The 16,391-nt window shown below is 44.2% G+C and overlaps 1 protein-coding gene across 3 annotated transcripts in view; it reads right to left on the bottom strand.

Annotated features, from left to right (window-relative positions):
- Positions 1-563: 563 nt before the first annotated feature.
- Positions 564-16,391, bottom strand: part of LOC138612420 (A-kinase anchor protein 13-like) — an 83,923-nt gene continuing 68,095 nt past the window's right edge. For 2 of the 3 annotated variants that reach the window (XM_069685653.1, XM_069685655.1), the window contains 23 exons: positions 16,284-16,391; positions 15,480-15,586; positions 15,155-15,301; positions 14,957-15,066; positions 14,724-14,864; positions 14,099-14,224; positions 13,875-13,992; positions 12,978-13,098; positions 12,549-12,679; positions 12,004-12,080; positions 11,833-11,899; positions 11,616-11,730; positions 11,043-11,125; positions 10,270-10,461; positions 10,025-10,180; positions 9,834-9,901; positions 8,099-8,143; positions 7,962-8,012; positions 7,667-7,861; positions 7,289-7,570; positions 5,501-5,623; positions 5,203-5,413; positions 564-4,301 (listed from right to left, as the gene is read on the bottom strand). The exon at positions 16,284-16,391 is cut by the window's right edge and continues 67 nt beyond it. In XM_069685653.1, coding sequence (XP_069541754.1) covers positions 4,249-4,301; positions 5,203-5,413; positions 5,501-5,623; positions 7,289-7,570; positions 7,667-7,861; positions 7,962-8,012; positions 8,099-8,143; positions 9,834-9,901; positions 10,025-10,180; positions 10,270-10,461; positions 11,043-11,125; positions 11,616-11,730; positions 11,833-11,899; positions 12,004-12,080; positions 12,549-12,679; positions 12,978-13,098; positions 13,875-13,992; positions 14,099-14,224; positions 14,724-14,864; positions 14,957-15,066; positions 15,155-15,301; positions 15,480-15,586; positions 16,284-16,391 — 2,827 coding nt within the window. In that variant the 3' untranslated portion in view covers positions 564-4,248. The remainder of the gene's footprint in view (positions 4,302-5,202; positions 5,414-5,500; positions 5,624-7,288; positions 7,571-7,666; positions 7,862-7,961; positions 8,013-8,098; positions 8,144-9,833; positions 9,902-10,024; positions 10,181-10,269; positions 10,462-11,042; positions 11,126-11,615; positions 11,731-11,832; positions 11,900-12,003; positions 12,081-12,548; positions 12,680-12,977; positions 13,099-13,874; positions 13,993-14,098; positions 14,225-14,723; positions 14,865-14,956; positions 15,067-15,154; positions 15,302-15,479; positions 15,587-16,283) is intronic. The other variant, XM_069685654.1, reaches the window with a different exon arrangement.

Here is a 16,391-nt window from a genome sequence, read left to right as displayed (position 1 = left end):
ATCGTATGTAGTATATATGTAGTATATAGCATGTAGTATATAGTATATCGTATGTAGTATGTAGTATATAGTATATAGTATATAGTATGTAGTATGTAGTATATAGTATGTAGTATGTAGTATATCGTATGTAGTATATAGTATATAGTATGTAGTATATAGCATGTAGTATGTAGTATATAGTATATCGTATGTAGCATGTAGTATATAGTATATAGTATGTAGTATATAGTATATAGTATGTAGTATATAGCATGTAGTATGTAGTATATAGTATATAGTATATCGTATGTAGTATGTAGTATATAGTATATAGTATATAGTATGTAGTATATAGTATGTAGTACGTAGTATGTAGTATATAGTATATAGTATATAGTATGTAGTATATAGTATGTAGTACGTAGTATATAGTATATAGTATATAGTATGTAGTATATAGCATGTAGTATGTAGTATATAGTAGATCGAGATAGAGATCACACTGTGGGTTACACTTACACTTTATGTCCTTGAACTTATTCCCTTCATCAAAGAAGCACACACCATGCATCACATGACAAACAGCATCGTTATTTATTGTAGAGAGAAGAGAACTGTACATTTGTAAAGCAGGAGGAAACCAGATAAATAAAGCTTTGTTATTTAGTTAAAAAAACATCAACTAAACAAAATCCACAGTCGTCAATACTTTGGAAGTTCAAATTTGTACATAAAACATATTTACACAATGTGTTGCTGTTTCCTTTGTACATTACATGAGAAAATAAACTTTGTACCTTCTTTTTTTAGTACAAATACATTTCAAAAAGCTCACAGTGCAAAAACTGTAAGGTTAATGTGAGTCTATAAAAGTCCTTATGAATGGTTTTAGTAAAAAGCTGGTGCACGCTGAACTCTGGAGAGAGCCAGCCTCACAGCACGCTACACCTCCTCTGCAAACCACTCAATTCTACAATCAAACACTGTTTCTGTCAAACATGAACCCATGTGTGTTTAAAGTGGACTCACTGATTAAAGCTGCAGAGAATTTAAACTCTCGGACACTGAGGGAGGCCCTGTGGGGCCTGTCTGCATCACAGCAGGACTCTGGATGCTGCCGTGTCTCCGTGCTGCTGTGAGTTATACTAAGAAAATACATCAGATTTGAAGGTTCAGCTTGAAATGTGGATAAATTACAGGCTTTAGTTAACACACCTTATTTCTTTTTTTAACAAGGATGCATTCACTTTTTTGTTATTTTAAAGTTTCAGTTAAAGTCTTTCATTAAAAATCCCATTAAACCACGTGTGACAAACACCATGTATGAGTAGGAATTTCAAAATAAAATCTTTGTTTTTCTTTAAAAATAAAAGGTCAAATATGAGAAATATAAAAATACTTGTGGCACATCCTGATTGAACACATTTAACAAAAAAATAAATTAATTAACAGGGTTTGTAATCTAACATTTCTCTTTTTATTGCATCTAATCTGCTGCTCATTAGTGGAAAATTAATCTTTGTTTTAGTCACACTGAAAGCACAAAACAGTTTAACATTTTTATTTAGATTTGTTTTATTGCTCTGAGGAAGAAAGAAACTCCGCTAACGCACCTGTGACCTGTGACCTGTGAGCTGATGCTACATGTAGCTGAAGAGCTAAGCACACACAGTGTTCTTTAACAGTGCTGTGTAAGAACATCAACTACATGACTGAGCATGTAAACTGACCCATGTGATATTCACAGGCACCATTTAAAGCTGACTAACTGATTAGCTCTGTAGCATGCTAACAGACGCTAGCATTAGCTGGCTGGTTTGACATCTGTTTAAGTGAGTGTGTGAAGAGACGGAGACGTTAGCTACAGAGCTCCATCAGCTGATTCTGGTTTAGCTTAATGCTAATGTTGTTTTAAATAAAGTTATCTGCTTTCATTTGTTCTTTGTTCAAAGAGTGCATCGACTGTTTTACAGAGCAGAGGTGTAGACGTAAGAGGAAGCTATGAAACACATTTCTCTCATCAGTCTAATTAAAGCTGTGACACTGTAAAAATATATCAGTTATTTAGATCGGCAGAGGAAGGCAGGACTGTCTGAATGAGAGGGCTGAGGGACAGAGGAGGGCTAACCACTGCTGGTGAACATCAGCAGACTAGTGAGAGTGAGACAGGAGGAGGAGGAGGAGGAGGAGGAGGAGGAGGAGGTGCAGTGCATTAGAGGAGGCTGCTGTGCTTTCAGTTTCAGCAGAAATGTGCTCGGCTCAGCAGCAAGGCGGGAAATGACACTGAGCTGAAATATTATTCTTGGTTGTGCAGCCGTCTCTGCAGAGAACAGGAGGAAAAATCAATGCGGAGCGACTGTAAAGCTCTGAGTTATTATGGGAGGATGAGAGGGGATGAAGAGGAGCCGGCTCTGTGTTGGTGTGTTATCAACACCAGCAGAGCTGCACAGGGACGACGAGACACTCGATATCTGGATTAAGGGGGAGGATTTTGAGGAAGGGGTGGGTATTAGCAGTTTTGGTGTCACATACATTCAGGAACACTCGCAGGATTGTGCAGAGAGCTCAGGGATTTACAGAACTTTAAAGTGACAGGGACTTAAAGAGAAAAACTATTTAAACACTTCGAAATGTCTCAGTGCTTCTGATTGTCTGTTAGAACGGTTTAAATCCTGAGCTCTGTTTCACTTTCATATAGTTAATTGTTCTTTCAAAATAAAAGCATGACAAGTCTGACTAGATTAAACTTGGTTTAAGTTCTCAAATGCTGAGAGTAGCAAACTATTAGGAGCAGTAAATATACTTTCCTGACACACATGGTAACTCCAGTATGATGTGGATTCCCACAGAATGATTCCATCAGTTCTTTTGTTTCAAAATAAAAGTCCTTTGGGGGAATGGAGGAGACTTTAAATGTGAATCAAAAAGTTACTTGACATGAACATACTGAGCTCAGCTATACTGACGAGGACAGCAGAAGTGCTGAATATTGTTGATTTGTTTACAAGCTGATTGGACCTCCAGTGATTGTCTCTGAAGACACAGTCGTATTATTAGAGCTCATATTATCAGAATCATTTATCAGAAAGAGTCACAATAATTAAATGAACATGGATGTTTGGCCTAAAGCTGCTCTGAGGATCTACAGCTGGTCAACATGTCTGCTGATGAACACCATGACAGGTGGGGAAAGCTCCAGAAGAGCGACTGAATGTCAAAGGTCAGGATCTCAGTGTGAACACATGAGTGTGTCAAACAAACATCCAAGTCTGAAGTCACTGTGATGATCACATGATCGGACCTGTCATTTCCATTTACTTCTCTGATCAATAATATTGACCTGTGAGTGACTGCAGCACGAGTAGATCACTGCTGCTCGTGTCCTCAAACCTTTCCAACAGAGACGTCCGATTCTGATGATAGGGAAACAAACTGATAATCACGTCTTTAGATGGAGCAGGAAGCAGCCCACAGGGAGCTTACAGATGATGACAAGATGACAGAAATATAATTAGAACATCTTCTATGAATAGTTGAAGGGTGGAGGTTCAATAATAAATGGATGTTAAACTGGGTTTAAAATGGGCCTAATGTTTAAAGAGGGGGGGTGATTACATCACGACAGACGTCAGAGCGTCTCTCTCTCCTGGATATAAAGTGCTAATTCAAATCTTTGGCTGTCTTTGCTGCAGCGACTGCGTCTCACTGATGAGGATTAAAGATTGTCGTCCACACTGACAGGTGTGATCATGTGACACCTGCAGGAGTAAACACGCCTGCTGTGAGCTGCTGTGTGTGCAGAGGCACTGAGAGGTTCTCCACAGATCATCCATCTCTCTCTGTGACTGATCGGTCATTGATTGATCGTGTCTGGAGGCTCACACTGACCTCAGCACAGAGTGGACAGTGTGGTGTGTGTGGCTCTCTGACTGATGGAGCTGTGGTTAGGGACACACACGTCAGACAGATTAGAGCTCCTGCAGGTGTTCAGCCTGAGGAGCTGAGCGGCTCTTCTGCAGCTCGGACTGATGGAAGCTTGTAGAAGGAGTTCTTGGCACATTTAAAGTCCTCCTGATTGAGCCTTCAGCTCAGCATAACTTCACCCGTGGTCTCTGTGAGGAGCTCATACCTGTGTTTACTGCACACAGGCAGGTACGTCAAACATAGTGGCCTGCATCCGACAGGAGGGCAGACTGACGTTATATGTCCAGAGTTCAGGGACAGTCTGGGTCCTGCTGTCTGTCCACGTGTGTGTGCTTCAGGTGATCAGCAGAAGAAGATGTCTCCGTCATTGTGAGGATCTGACGTCACCTTGTTTTCTGCAGAGACGTGAAGACACAAGTTTCACATCAAACAGTGAAGATTTCTACATTTTAGTTCCTGGCTAGCTGCTTTCCCCTGCGTTCTCTCTTTATGCTAAGCTAACCAGCTGCTCTCTTTAGCTGATAAATGGTTCAGATAAGGAGGTAACATCAACACACGACTCTCTGCAGGAAGGTGAGGAAATGTTCCTCAACATAAGAGGGACTGAGCTCAGATAGAAATGACTCAAATATAACATGAACAGTTTAGTCTTTATTCTAAAGAGAATCTGTTGGAGTCAATTAAAGGGTAATTCTGGTATTTTTAAAACTGGGTCCAAGTTGTACATACTTAAAGTAAGGTACGAGGCACCTACATTACAGGTACAAACAGTGTGTGAATGTCTCCAGTAGATGTGTTCATCCTGCAGCAGTGAAACAGGCTGTAATGGCTGCAACATAATCCTTGATGGGTCAAAGGTCGTCCACTAAAAGTTCTTGTTGTTTCCACTGACAGGCTCAGATTGTTATTCTAAGTGTGTGACAACATTACAGAAAGGATCCCTACAGAGAGAGACCTTTTAGTTACAGAGGAAGATGATTGTTTTAACCACACACAGACGTTACATCGCTCTCTGCAAACACACCAGACTCCATTCATAAAAACACTGATTTAAACACTTTGATAAATAAAGGATTAATTCACAGCCTGTTTGCCTGCTGGCTAAAATAATCTACTGAGACGATTCCAAACTTTTTATTCCAAAATGAGTCATTTAAACTCCAAAATATGTTGCACATGTTTAGATTTTAAAAATACCAGAATGTCCCTTTAACCACCGACTCTCCATGTCAGAGCTCTCAGACAGACCTTTGTTGTTCCCCTGAGGACGCAGAGAGGCAGCGTGTGTTATCGTACCTGTCTCTTTGCCCTTCTTCTTCTTCTTGTCTTTCTTCTCTTTGGGTTTGGTCAGCTGCAGCAGTCTGCTGGGGAGCTGGGACTCCTTCTCTGCTCCCTGAGCTTTAGAGGAGGACGAGGAGGAGGAGAAAGGGTTAAAGTTTTTGCCCATCCTCTTGGATCCGATGCGGAGGAAAGGTTCTTTGGTTGGGGCAGAGGATGAGAGCTCCACCTGCAGGAGGAGAGAAGTAGTTTATATAGGAGTCATGTTGCAGCACCCTGCACGTGCTCTCTCCTCCTTCTGATGAAGACGTTTTACCTCTTTGGGCTGCTCCTCTTCTTTGGAGTCCTGATCCAGAGAGCCGGTGCTGTGGAACCTGATGGACTCCTCAGAGGTGGTGGAGGGAGTCCGCTGGTACCTCTGGAGCTGCTCCGACTGTAACTAACAGAGACATGAGACACAGTCAGTCACAGAGTCCAGCACCAGTGAGTCATCTTTAAACCAGCAGCCACATCCACAGACTGTGAGGGAGGATCACAGGACCAGTCAGGACTCGGTGACCATGGGATGGGAACATAAAGACCTGCACATCCAGTGAAACCCACAGAAGCTGCTGACCTCCTCACTATAGAGTCTAGGACCAGCACATCCTGTGACATCACACCCCATACAGTTCCTCACAGCAGCAGTACCAGCACACAGGTACCTGTATGGAGCAGGTGCCTGTGACGTGTTCAACCCCTCTTCAACTTTCCAACACAAACTAGTCCATCATGTTGAAGCGGAATGCTTTCTTTCTTTCTAACTGAACAGGTGCAATCGTTCAATCTACAGCATCAACAGGTGTCCTTGTTTGTTCATTACACAGGAGACATGCACAATCAGTCTGTGACTGTGGGGGTGAAAAGTTCTACAACAAAATGTTGTACATGGATCATTGATGTCCTCCATCAGTCAGCATGTGTTCTTCACAGCCTGGTTCTATGTCACAGTATCAGCTCGTGCTGCGTTATGCTCTTTAAAAGGAGCTGCTAATAACACCTGTAACCCTAGACTCCTCAGCTCAGTGTCTTCTGCCGTCTTTTAGCTGAAATGTCTTTACTAGCTGTAATTACAATCTGATCGATTGATCAAGCGATCAGTCTGGAAGAGTTTCTTGTAGAAGAAGAGAGACTAAACAGAAAACTAAACACAGACATCAGGAGTTCACTGCTCGACACATCTGATACGTTTAAACACTACAGTGTTAATCATTCCCATAACAGACTGACAAGCTAACGATCTTCTCTTCCTAACCATTAATTCATTTCATTAATGAAAATAATGACGAAAAATGTTTGTCAACGATCTATTTTCCATTACGTAGACGAGACGAGCTAAAAATAGATTGTTGATAATAAAAACTCTGACGACAGGTCTGTTTTGTTTTCGTTAACTAGACGGGACTAAAATGTTGGCGGACATTCAAAATGCATAGGTCCCCCCCTGTGTGTCTGAGCTGTCTGTCAGAATACAAGCAATGCATCCTGTACCTGGCTAACAGGTATCATGAAGGTGTTTGTGAACTTGCTCTGTCACTCAGGAGGCTTTCTGCTTCAGGCTCTGAGCGTGCTCTCAGAGACAGGGGCGTTTTAAACGTCCTGTGACGCTTCTGTTTCCATGAGCAGCAACGATGAACAGTCTACATCGTTCAGTTACTTTATGGATCGTCTGCTGACATTTAAAGTCTTTACCTAACGTAGCTGCCGACATGAACACTGCTCCTAACGTCACATATCAGGGACTGAAAACGCTCATTTAATGAATCCCTGTGAGTCACTGCTGACGCATAAAGAGAAGCAGAAATGTCGTGCTGTCAGAAACAATTGATTTTAATAATAATTTCCTCTATTAGAAATTGTTGTTCAGACTTGATTACAATGACTCACAGAAATTATAAACTTTTATTTAATTATTAAACACTAACACACCAACTTTAAAGCGTCTGTAGTGTAAACTGTGCTGGTGACGCTGTGTGACCTTTGTGTGTCTTTTGTACATACACACGTCCTCCTGGTTCTGACCCGGTTTATATTAAAGCTTCTTAGCCCCCCTCCTGGTTCTGACCTCGTCTCTCCTCATGGCCTCCAGCCTCTCGCCGTCTCTCCTCAGAGCCTCCTTGTCTCTCTCCAGCCTCCTCTGCGCCTCCCTCAGCCTCTCCAGCTCCCTCTGGTACTCCTCCTTCTTCTTGTGCAGTGTCTCTCTCTCCTCCACCAGCTCCTGATGCCTCCTGCCCGTCTCCTCCTCCTCCACCTTCAGCCTCTCCTCCCGCTCAGCCAGGCCTCTCTCCCTCAGCTCCCATGCCCTCTCTCTCCTCCTCTTCTCCTCCTGGTGAGCAGCCTGCTGTTTCTGGAACAAAACACAGAGACTGTCAGGTTTGTGATGCAGAACAGAGAGAGTCGTGCAGAGGAATATTAACTCATGATTCATGGAGGGAGAGCTGACCTGCAGGCTGGCTGCCTCCTGTCGCTGCCTCTCCAGACTCCTGTGCTTCTCCTGCTCGATGAGGGAGGAGGGCCGGGAGGAGGAGGAGGAGGACAGCGAGGAAGAGGAGGAGTGTCTGGAGGAGTTGGCAGTGAGTCGGTCGCTCAGGGCCTGGCGCTGGTCCTCGATGAACGAGTCCTGCTGGACCACCACAGCCTGCAGGAGGAGGAGGAGTTTAGGATGACAGGAGGAGAGTAAACACCGCCATGTTGTTACTGCCTCTGTGTGTGTGTGTGTGTGTGTGTGTGTGTGGTACCTGCAGGGACAACAGCAGGTCGTGCAGGTGTGTCACACTGTGCTGGACCTGCTGGAGAAACACAGCATCACATCACAAGCAGGTTTCAGTCAGGACAGTTTGAGAGCCAGTAAACGAGCAGCAGCCCACACTCTTACCTCATTGTTCCTCTTCAGCAGCATCTGTAGGCTGGCTGTGGCTCCCTGAGGAACACACACACACACACACACACAGAATATATATTAACATTTACAGTCATATTGTTATAGGATCTGGCAGACAGTGTGTTTGGGTTATGAGCAGCAGAGAGATATTGCAGAGGCACAGAGGAGCGGAGGGGAAAATAATCTGACATTGTTGTGAGACATTGTTTGGTTTTAACAGAGCAGCTTCTGAACTCACCATCACTGCGACACCTCTGTACCCTCTGTTAGCTTTATGTTAATGAAAGCTTTATTCTGTGGTGTCACAGTAAAGGCTAAACTGTATGACTAATCACATCACTGAGAGACAATGTGACTCCCTGAAAACACAGCATTTCCTGCGGGGGCGGAGCCTCACGTCCTGCATCATTTCCTCTGATAGCGGGCTAAAAAGTTGTTTTTGCAGAAGGTATAATCTCAGGAAGCTTGACCAATCACAGCCAGTAAAAACCAGACAGCCATTCAGAGATATTTCAATGTAAAACGACTCATTTTCAACCGTTAGGGAACAGCTAACATTAGCCTTCTACTCATTCCAAGCTAACTGTTAGCTAGCTACCATTACAAATTCCTTCATAGCAAAGCTATGAATTAACGCCTGTCTTATGCATGTTGTATTTTTAGCTCAAAACGAGTCCAATGCTAACATTACCTGTCGTCTAACAGTTGCTAATGACTTATGAAAGATGTTTCATCTTGGCCTGATGTCCCTCCAGATATTCACTGTATATTGTTTCCTGAGTGTTTGTGTGAACGTGCAGATTGAAGCTCCAGCAGAGCTCAGCCGGACTGTAACTTCACACACACATCATTCTCTGTTTGGTTCTCATCATTTATGAACTTTACTGCTGCATGGCTGCCAGACTTCCTGCTGATTTTCAAATTAAAGTTACCTGACTGTTGATCAGTTCTCTCACTGACCATCACAACGTTACACTGAAACATATGGACGACTAAACAGAGCTGTAATGTATCCACATCATGTCGGCTCACACATGCACAGAGTCTGCATCTTCTCTTCATGTGTTCAGTGTTATCACCTGATTCCCTCTGACTGAGTCTGTGTCGAGTCTTAAATGACAGTATTGATGTGAGCAGTAGTAAAATGGTAAATGGTAAATGGACTGTACTTATATAGCGCTTTTCTAGTCTTTGCGACCACTCAAAGCTGCTTTTACACTACATATCACATTCACCCATTCACACACTGATGGCAGGGGCTGCTACGTAAAGTGCCCAACTGTCAATCAGATATCACATTCATACCCGTTGGCTATGCCACCGGGAGCAATTTGGGGTTCAGTGTCTTGCCCAAGGACACTTCGACATGTAGCCTGACGGAGCTGGGGATCGAACCTCCGACCTTCCGATTGAAAGACGACCGACTCTACCACTGGGCCACAGCCGCCTGTAACACTGAGCTCATTGTTTACCTGTAATAGGGTGATATAGTGACTGTGTACAGTGATATGATTATGTAAGGCTGCACTGTGAGAGGCTCACTGCTGAAGGGTTCAAGGATCAAACCTGCGGCTCTGAAACATCTCTGCTCTGTTCATCAGCTACACTCAGTGACACGCACATCCATTTTTAAAGAGAGATCTGCCAACAGAATACACTCATCAATAATGCACATGCGCACACACACACACGCACACACACACACACACACACACACACACACACACACCTTCTTGAGCACACTGTCTGACTCAGTCCTGCGGAGGTCCAGTGATTCATCCTCCTCCTTCTCTCCATCTGAGAGACACAAAGAGGAGTGAGTGAGTGAGGTGTCTGATTGGCTGACGCACACCTGCTGCCAGGTGGAGCATGTAGAGACATGTATGTAAGAGTCATCTTCAACATGTGTGTGCGTCTCACTCTTGCTGCTGTTCATCTGATGACTGTCGAAACCTCCGAACGTCTCGGCTCTCCTGGGCAGACACACCGGTCCCACACTGCCCCCTGTCAGGCCCACAGGAGTACTGCACCCTGCTCCACCTACACCACTGTTCACCAAGGTGTGCAGGCTCTCCACTGCAGAGACAGGGGACACATTATACACACTATTATGAACACACACACACACACACACACACACACACACCATGACACAATCTGCTCACCTTCCCTCAGAGCGTCCTTTATGATTGGCTCCCCCTTTGTGACATCATCGGTTGTGGCCCTGAATAGCATCCGCTCTCTGACAGGTGGGGACCTGTCCTCGGGGGCGGGGCTACAGTCGCCCAGGTCTCTGAAGATGTGGACCTTCTCCTCCAGCAGGGAGACGATCTGCTCGTCTTTCTGTCGCAGCAGCTCTGGACCAAACACAACACATCAATCAATGTGTGTGTGCTAATCTAATGTAACCTCAGTAATGTCTGTGTGTGTGTGTGTGTGTGTGTGTGTGTGTGTGTGTGCTAATCTGATGTAACCTCATTAATGTGTGTGTGTGCTAATCTAATGTAACCTCAGTAATGTCTGTGTGTGTGTGTGTGTGTGTGTGCTAATCTGATGTAACCTCATTAATGTGTGTGTGTGCTAATCTAATGTAACCTCACTGTGTGTGTGTGTGTGTGTGTGTGTGTGTGTGTGTGCTAATCTAATGTAACCTCACTGTGTGTGTGTGTGTGTGTGTGCTAATCTAATGTAACCTCATTAATGTGTGTGTGTGTGCTAATCTAATGTAACCTCACTGTGTGTGTGTGTGTGTGTGCTAATCTAATGTAACCTCATTAATGTGTGTGTGTGCTAATCTAATGTAACCTCACTGTGTGTGTGTGTGTGCTAATCTAATGTAACCTCAGTAATGTGTGTGTGTGCTAATCTAATGTAACCTCAGTAATGTGTGTGTGTGTGTGCTAATCTAATGTAACCCCAGTAATGTGTGTGTGCTCACCTCTGATCTCCTTGGCTCTGCTCTCCTGCTGCCTCCTGTCTTCTTCTGTCTCACTGGGAACTCCCTCGTCTTCGTCTTTCTCCCTGGTGACACAAATACAGATTTTAAACATCATACAACAACTTTTACTCTTCATACAAACTTTTAAATAGTTTTGTCTTCACTGCACTGGCATTTTCTGTCCAGTTTTTAATTAACAAATATTTTTATTATAGTATAAAGTATTAAGTCTTTGTCCTTTAATTGAATAAATGTCAAAAATGAACCAAATTGTAGAATTCTGTTTGATGTAGCATTCATGCAGCATCCAAACGTCTGTGGTTTCAACACACGCACGTGAAACAAAGTTACTCGTCTTTGCTGATGTAAAAACGATGTAGAGCTAATGATCTGTGTTGCTGTCAGTCGCTGTATCAAAGATCTGTTCATCAACTCTGATGCTTTTATTTAGTTTACCTTTGACTGACCGGTCCTTAAGAAGATTTAATTTATTAATGGGAAATAACCAGGCAGAGAAAAAACATCACAGGAAAACCTGTGTGTGTGTGTGTGTGTGTGTGTGCGTGAGCTCACATGTTGTGCATGGCGTCCTGTATGATAGCCCTCCAAGTGTTGCGCTCCTCCTTGCTGCTGGCGAGCACCTCCACCATCTCCGGCCGCTCGATGCCGGCTGTGATCAGAAAGAGTCCTGCAGTAGACAAACACCTGGTCAGTGTATCGACCAATCACAGACGGGCTTTGGGTTTGTATGTGTGTGAGGACGAATGTAAAGTTCACAGAGCAGACTGACCTCGCTCTTCGTTGGCCACCTCTCTGACGATCAGGTTCTGCAGAGAGATGACTGTGGAGCGCTGATCCTGAACACACACAGCAACACATCAGACTCACACTCAACACGTCATACGATGGACTCAACTCAAACTTGGAACTTAAATGAAAGATAATTAAATGTGCCACTGACCAATGAGGCAAACACATATTTTGTGTCTTTCTCCTGCAGGAACACCAACACGTCCGACAGCAGCATGGCCTGAACGTCTGCAGCAGCAACACAGATACAAAACAAGATTAAAACTGTACGACACGTTTGTCTCTGTAAACACGATGAAGAACACAGCAAAGAACACCACGAAGAACACGACAAAGAACACGAAAAAGAATACGACAAAGAACACGACAAAGAACACGACGAAGAACATGTTGAAGAACACGCTGAAGAACATGATAAAGAACACACCAAAGATCACGATGAAGAACACGACAAAGAACACGAAAAATAATATGACAAAGAACACGCTGAAGAACATGTCGAAGAACACACTGAAGAACATGATAAAGAACACACCAAAGATCACGACGAAGAACACGACAAAGAACACGCTGAAGAACACGATGAAGAACATGACGAAGAACACGACGAAGAACACCATGAAGAACACGACAAAGAACACGACGAAGAACACGACCAAGAACACGCTGAAGAACACGCTGAAGAACACGACAAACCTTTGAGTCGTCCAGCGGAGTTCTTCAGCTGCAGCGCTCCGTCGTGCAGCAGCTTCCTCCCTCTGATCAGGTCCTCTTTAGCGAACATCTGACCGCTCTTCATCCTCATGATGGACTTACTGTCAGTGCGGCTGCAGAGCACAGAGACGCTTCATGTTAGCGTTTCATAGTTTATGTCACTTGATGTGACGATATGTGCATTAACTTTGATGGTAAACATTAAATAAAACTGTTCAATGTGTTTTTTTTACAATAAATGATTAAAATGTGATGTGCCATGTTTGTTTTTTTAGCTGCATTGAAAATGTACCTGGAGGCCAAAGGACCAATAAAGAAACGTGTATTAAACGAGTTCCACTACACGCTTAATAACTTGTGATTAACAAACAGTACAGTCTGCAGTGTTGGTGTGCAGGGAGGTGTGTTTACCTGTAGACCTCCCTCAGTCTCTGCTTCTTCTCCTGCTCGTTGACTTTACTGTCCACCGCCGTGATGAGCTCCTTCACACAGCGCAGAGCCTCACACACACAGCTGTGGTCCTCATCAGACTCTGTCTCACACACACACACACACACACACACACACACACACACACACACACACACACACACACACACACACACACACACACACACACACACACACACACACACAGGTTCGATGATGACGTCTCGCACAGACTGTACATATAAGACGTTTCAAACCTGCATTTTTTCTAATGTCCAGCAGGGGGTGACTATATGTCTGATCCTATAGAAGTCTATGAGAAAATGCTCCTCCTCCTCTCCTGATGTATTCCCTCTGTAAACATGTTCCTGATGACTTCATGGTCTCAGTCTCTAGTTTCAAGTCTTCTTCAACACAGCATGATGTTCATTTAGTCTCTGATGCTCCCATTGAGAGTCACACAGACCAGGAAGAGGGGAGGGGTTAGGGCGGGGCGACCTGTGAGTGACAGGTCGCTACCACAGGCACCTGTTAACAAGGATAGAGGTGTAGCCATGTGTACCAGCCCACTCATCTAATGTGCTCCCTTCTGGCTTCAACAAACAACATGGAGACGACTGAAATGGCAAAGTCGAGTTGGACTGGACGATCAGCAAAAATATCATTACCTTTTTTTTTCTATATTTATAGATATTGATATTTATTCCAAAATATAAATAAATAATGTCGCCAGTTTGAGGTGTTCGATGACGACGGAGGCCTGAAGAAAACCAGTAGTCCACTAACCAACAGGTGATGTCCTCCTCCTACAGTCTATGGTGTAACAGCACAGTTACAGTTCACACATAAACTACACAATGTGTGTGTGTGTGTGTTCACCTTTGGTGTGCTGCAGGATCCTCTGGATCAGAACAGGATACTTGGTGATCCTCTGAGTGACCAACAGGATGCATTCTGGGATACTGAGCCTCCTCACAATGCTGCTGCTCATCATCTTCTGCGCGTGCACACACACACACACATACACACAGATTCGGGGTGAAATAACACACAGATGAAGCTCAGCTCTGTGTATGCAGACTGGGTGTGAGGTGCGTGCTGACCTTGATGAAGGCCTGGAAGCGTTTGTCTTTGGCGTGCAGGTCTTTGTAGAGGTTGACGGCTTCGTGGTGACGACTGCAGAACTTCCCGTAAACCTTCTTCATGTGATCAGCGCTGCAGCCTGAAAACTGGATCCAAACACAACATTCAGACGAGACGAGAACAAACACCTCTCTTTGGTTCCTCCAGGAGAAACGTTTCAGTCTGAAAGAAGCCACCACGTCCAGTACCTTCCTTTTGTGTGTGTTACCATGGCTACCAGTACTTGGTGGGTTAAGGCTACAGAAGAGTGTGTTGTACCATCACCTGATCCTGCTTCTAACAGAAGTGACATGATTATAAATATGTACTGTCTGTGTGTTAAAACAAACCTTAACCCTCAGTACTCTGCACAACAGGCGGCCTGTGCATCCATTAGAGTTTGTGTTTATGTGATGTCATTTCCTGTGACATTTACACTGAAGTCTTAGCTTTCTGCTGCGAAAGACTGAAGGCTCTAGCTAGTTTATATTACATATCATTATCATGCAAACAGCAACAGCCACCTGCAGCCACCTGTGGGAGGTCAGTTTTCCAGTTTAACCATCGCACGCTGTCCTCAGGTCAGCTGCTGTGCCTTGTTCTCACCTGGTGCAGCAGGACGTCCCCGACGCTGCAGATGAGGAAGCTGTTGTTATGTCCCTCAGATGAAGACGCTCTCTTCCTCTCCAGCAGCTGGCTGAAGAAGAGCGTGTGCATGTCCAGTAGGTCGTCTAACACGGGGAAGATCTGCAGAGAACAACAGACAAGTCTTAAAGTCTGTTTTTATTAGTCATGTCATTCACCTGATGTCATTCGCCTGCTCCTCACACACTGCTCACCTTATCCAGAGTGAGCGTGTCCAGCTGCAGCTCCTTCTGAAGGCCTTTATAGTACACCTCGCTCATGATCCTCAGCGTCCTCACGTGGTGGAACTCAGTCTGGTACAGCTCTGTGGAGAGAGAGAGACTCTGATCATGTGCTGACAGGACGGGAACATTCACACCTGAAGAGGAGGACACCTGAACATCATGTGTTACCGTAGATGACGTCCTGCCGTTTGATCTCGTCTTTCTTCAGAGCTTTCAGGAACTTCTTATCCACCGTGCCGCTCCAAGAGTCAGCCTCCAGGTCTTTAACGTCATACTCAAACTCTCCCATCAGCTGACTGTCCATCATCTCAGTGCCTACACACACACACACACACACACACAAACATGCATACACACGCACACAGAAAAAAAGATCAGACACAACTTTCAGTTTTGTCCGACATACAATCAAACTCACACACTCACATTTGTCTACATATTTTCACAGTTTGTGTTTGAGTAAATGTGTGTGTGTGTGTGTGTGTGTGTGTACCTTCATCAGTGAGGGACTCAGTGGAGGCGTTGACTTTGCTGCCCTGGTGCAGAGAGTCAGTGGACTGAGACAGAAACTTGAGGCCTTTCAGAGGAACTTCATCCAACCTGCAAGAAACCAGAGCATGAAGATCAGAGACGAGCTGCAGCTCTACAGCAGGTACACACAGCAGGTACACACACAGTGGTTCCTCAAAGGACAAAAAGAAGGAACTAATGAGCACAAAACAAACACACACAAACATCAGAGTGTGTAAATGAACACAGTTTGACAGAAACATTTAAAATTCATAAAAACTTTAATCTAATTCTCATAAAAACATTTAACTAATGACATGAGGAGCTGCTCAATGAGTGTGGAGAGTGTGACATCAGCGCCCTCTGGTGGACAAACTCGGTCACTGGATGAGTTCAAATACTCACACTTCCATACTATTGATGGACTCTGTGTTTAGTATGTCCTTTAACACGTATGTAAATTAAGTGTGACAGGCTGTCACACATGTGGTCACATTTACTGTATTCATTCAGCACGCTTTACTCTCACCCACAATCCTTCTGCAGGGAGAGTGATGACAGATACAGACTGAGGTAGATTTTTGATTAAGAGGTCAAAGTTCAAGGTGATATTTTGTGACAAAGTAGATGGTCCCAGTGTTTTTCAACTGTGTGCATGATGACGTCGTGTTGTGTTGTGTTGACGTCGTGTTGTGTTGTTGTGTTGACGTCATGTTGAGTTGTTGTGTTGATGTAGTGTTGTGTTGTGTTGTCTGTTGTGTTGTTGTGTTGACCATGTGTGTCTCACCCTGCTATGTTGCTGGTCGAGATGCTCTTGGACAGGTTGCTGTGTGTGTTGAAGATGCTGGGGTGTCTCCGTGGAAACAGCACAGGAAGCTGGTCGTCAGGTGACGTT

This window comes from Semicossyphus pulcher, unplaced genomic scaffold (assembly GCF_022749685.1).
Source record: "Semicossyphus pulcher isolate SPU_LCO1_2020_fin unplaced genomic scaffold, fSemPul1.0.p SCAF_8, whole genome shotgun sequence".
Taxonomy (NCBI): domain Eukaryota; kingdom Metazoa; phylum Chordata; class Actinopteri; order Labriformes; family Labridae; genus Semicossyphus; species Semicossyphus pulcher.
Note: the sequence above shows the minus strand (reverse complement) of the source record. Positions and strands in the feature narration are given on the sequence as shown.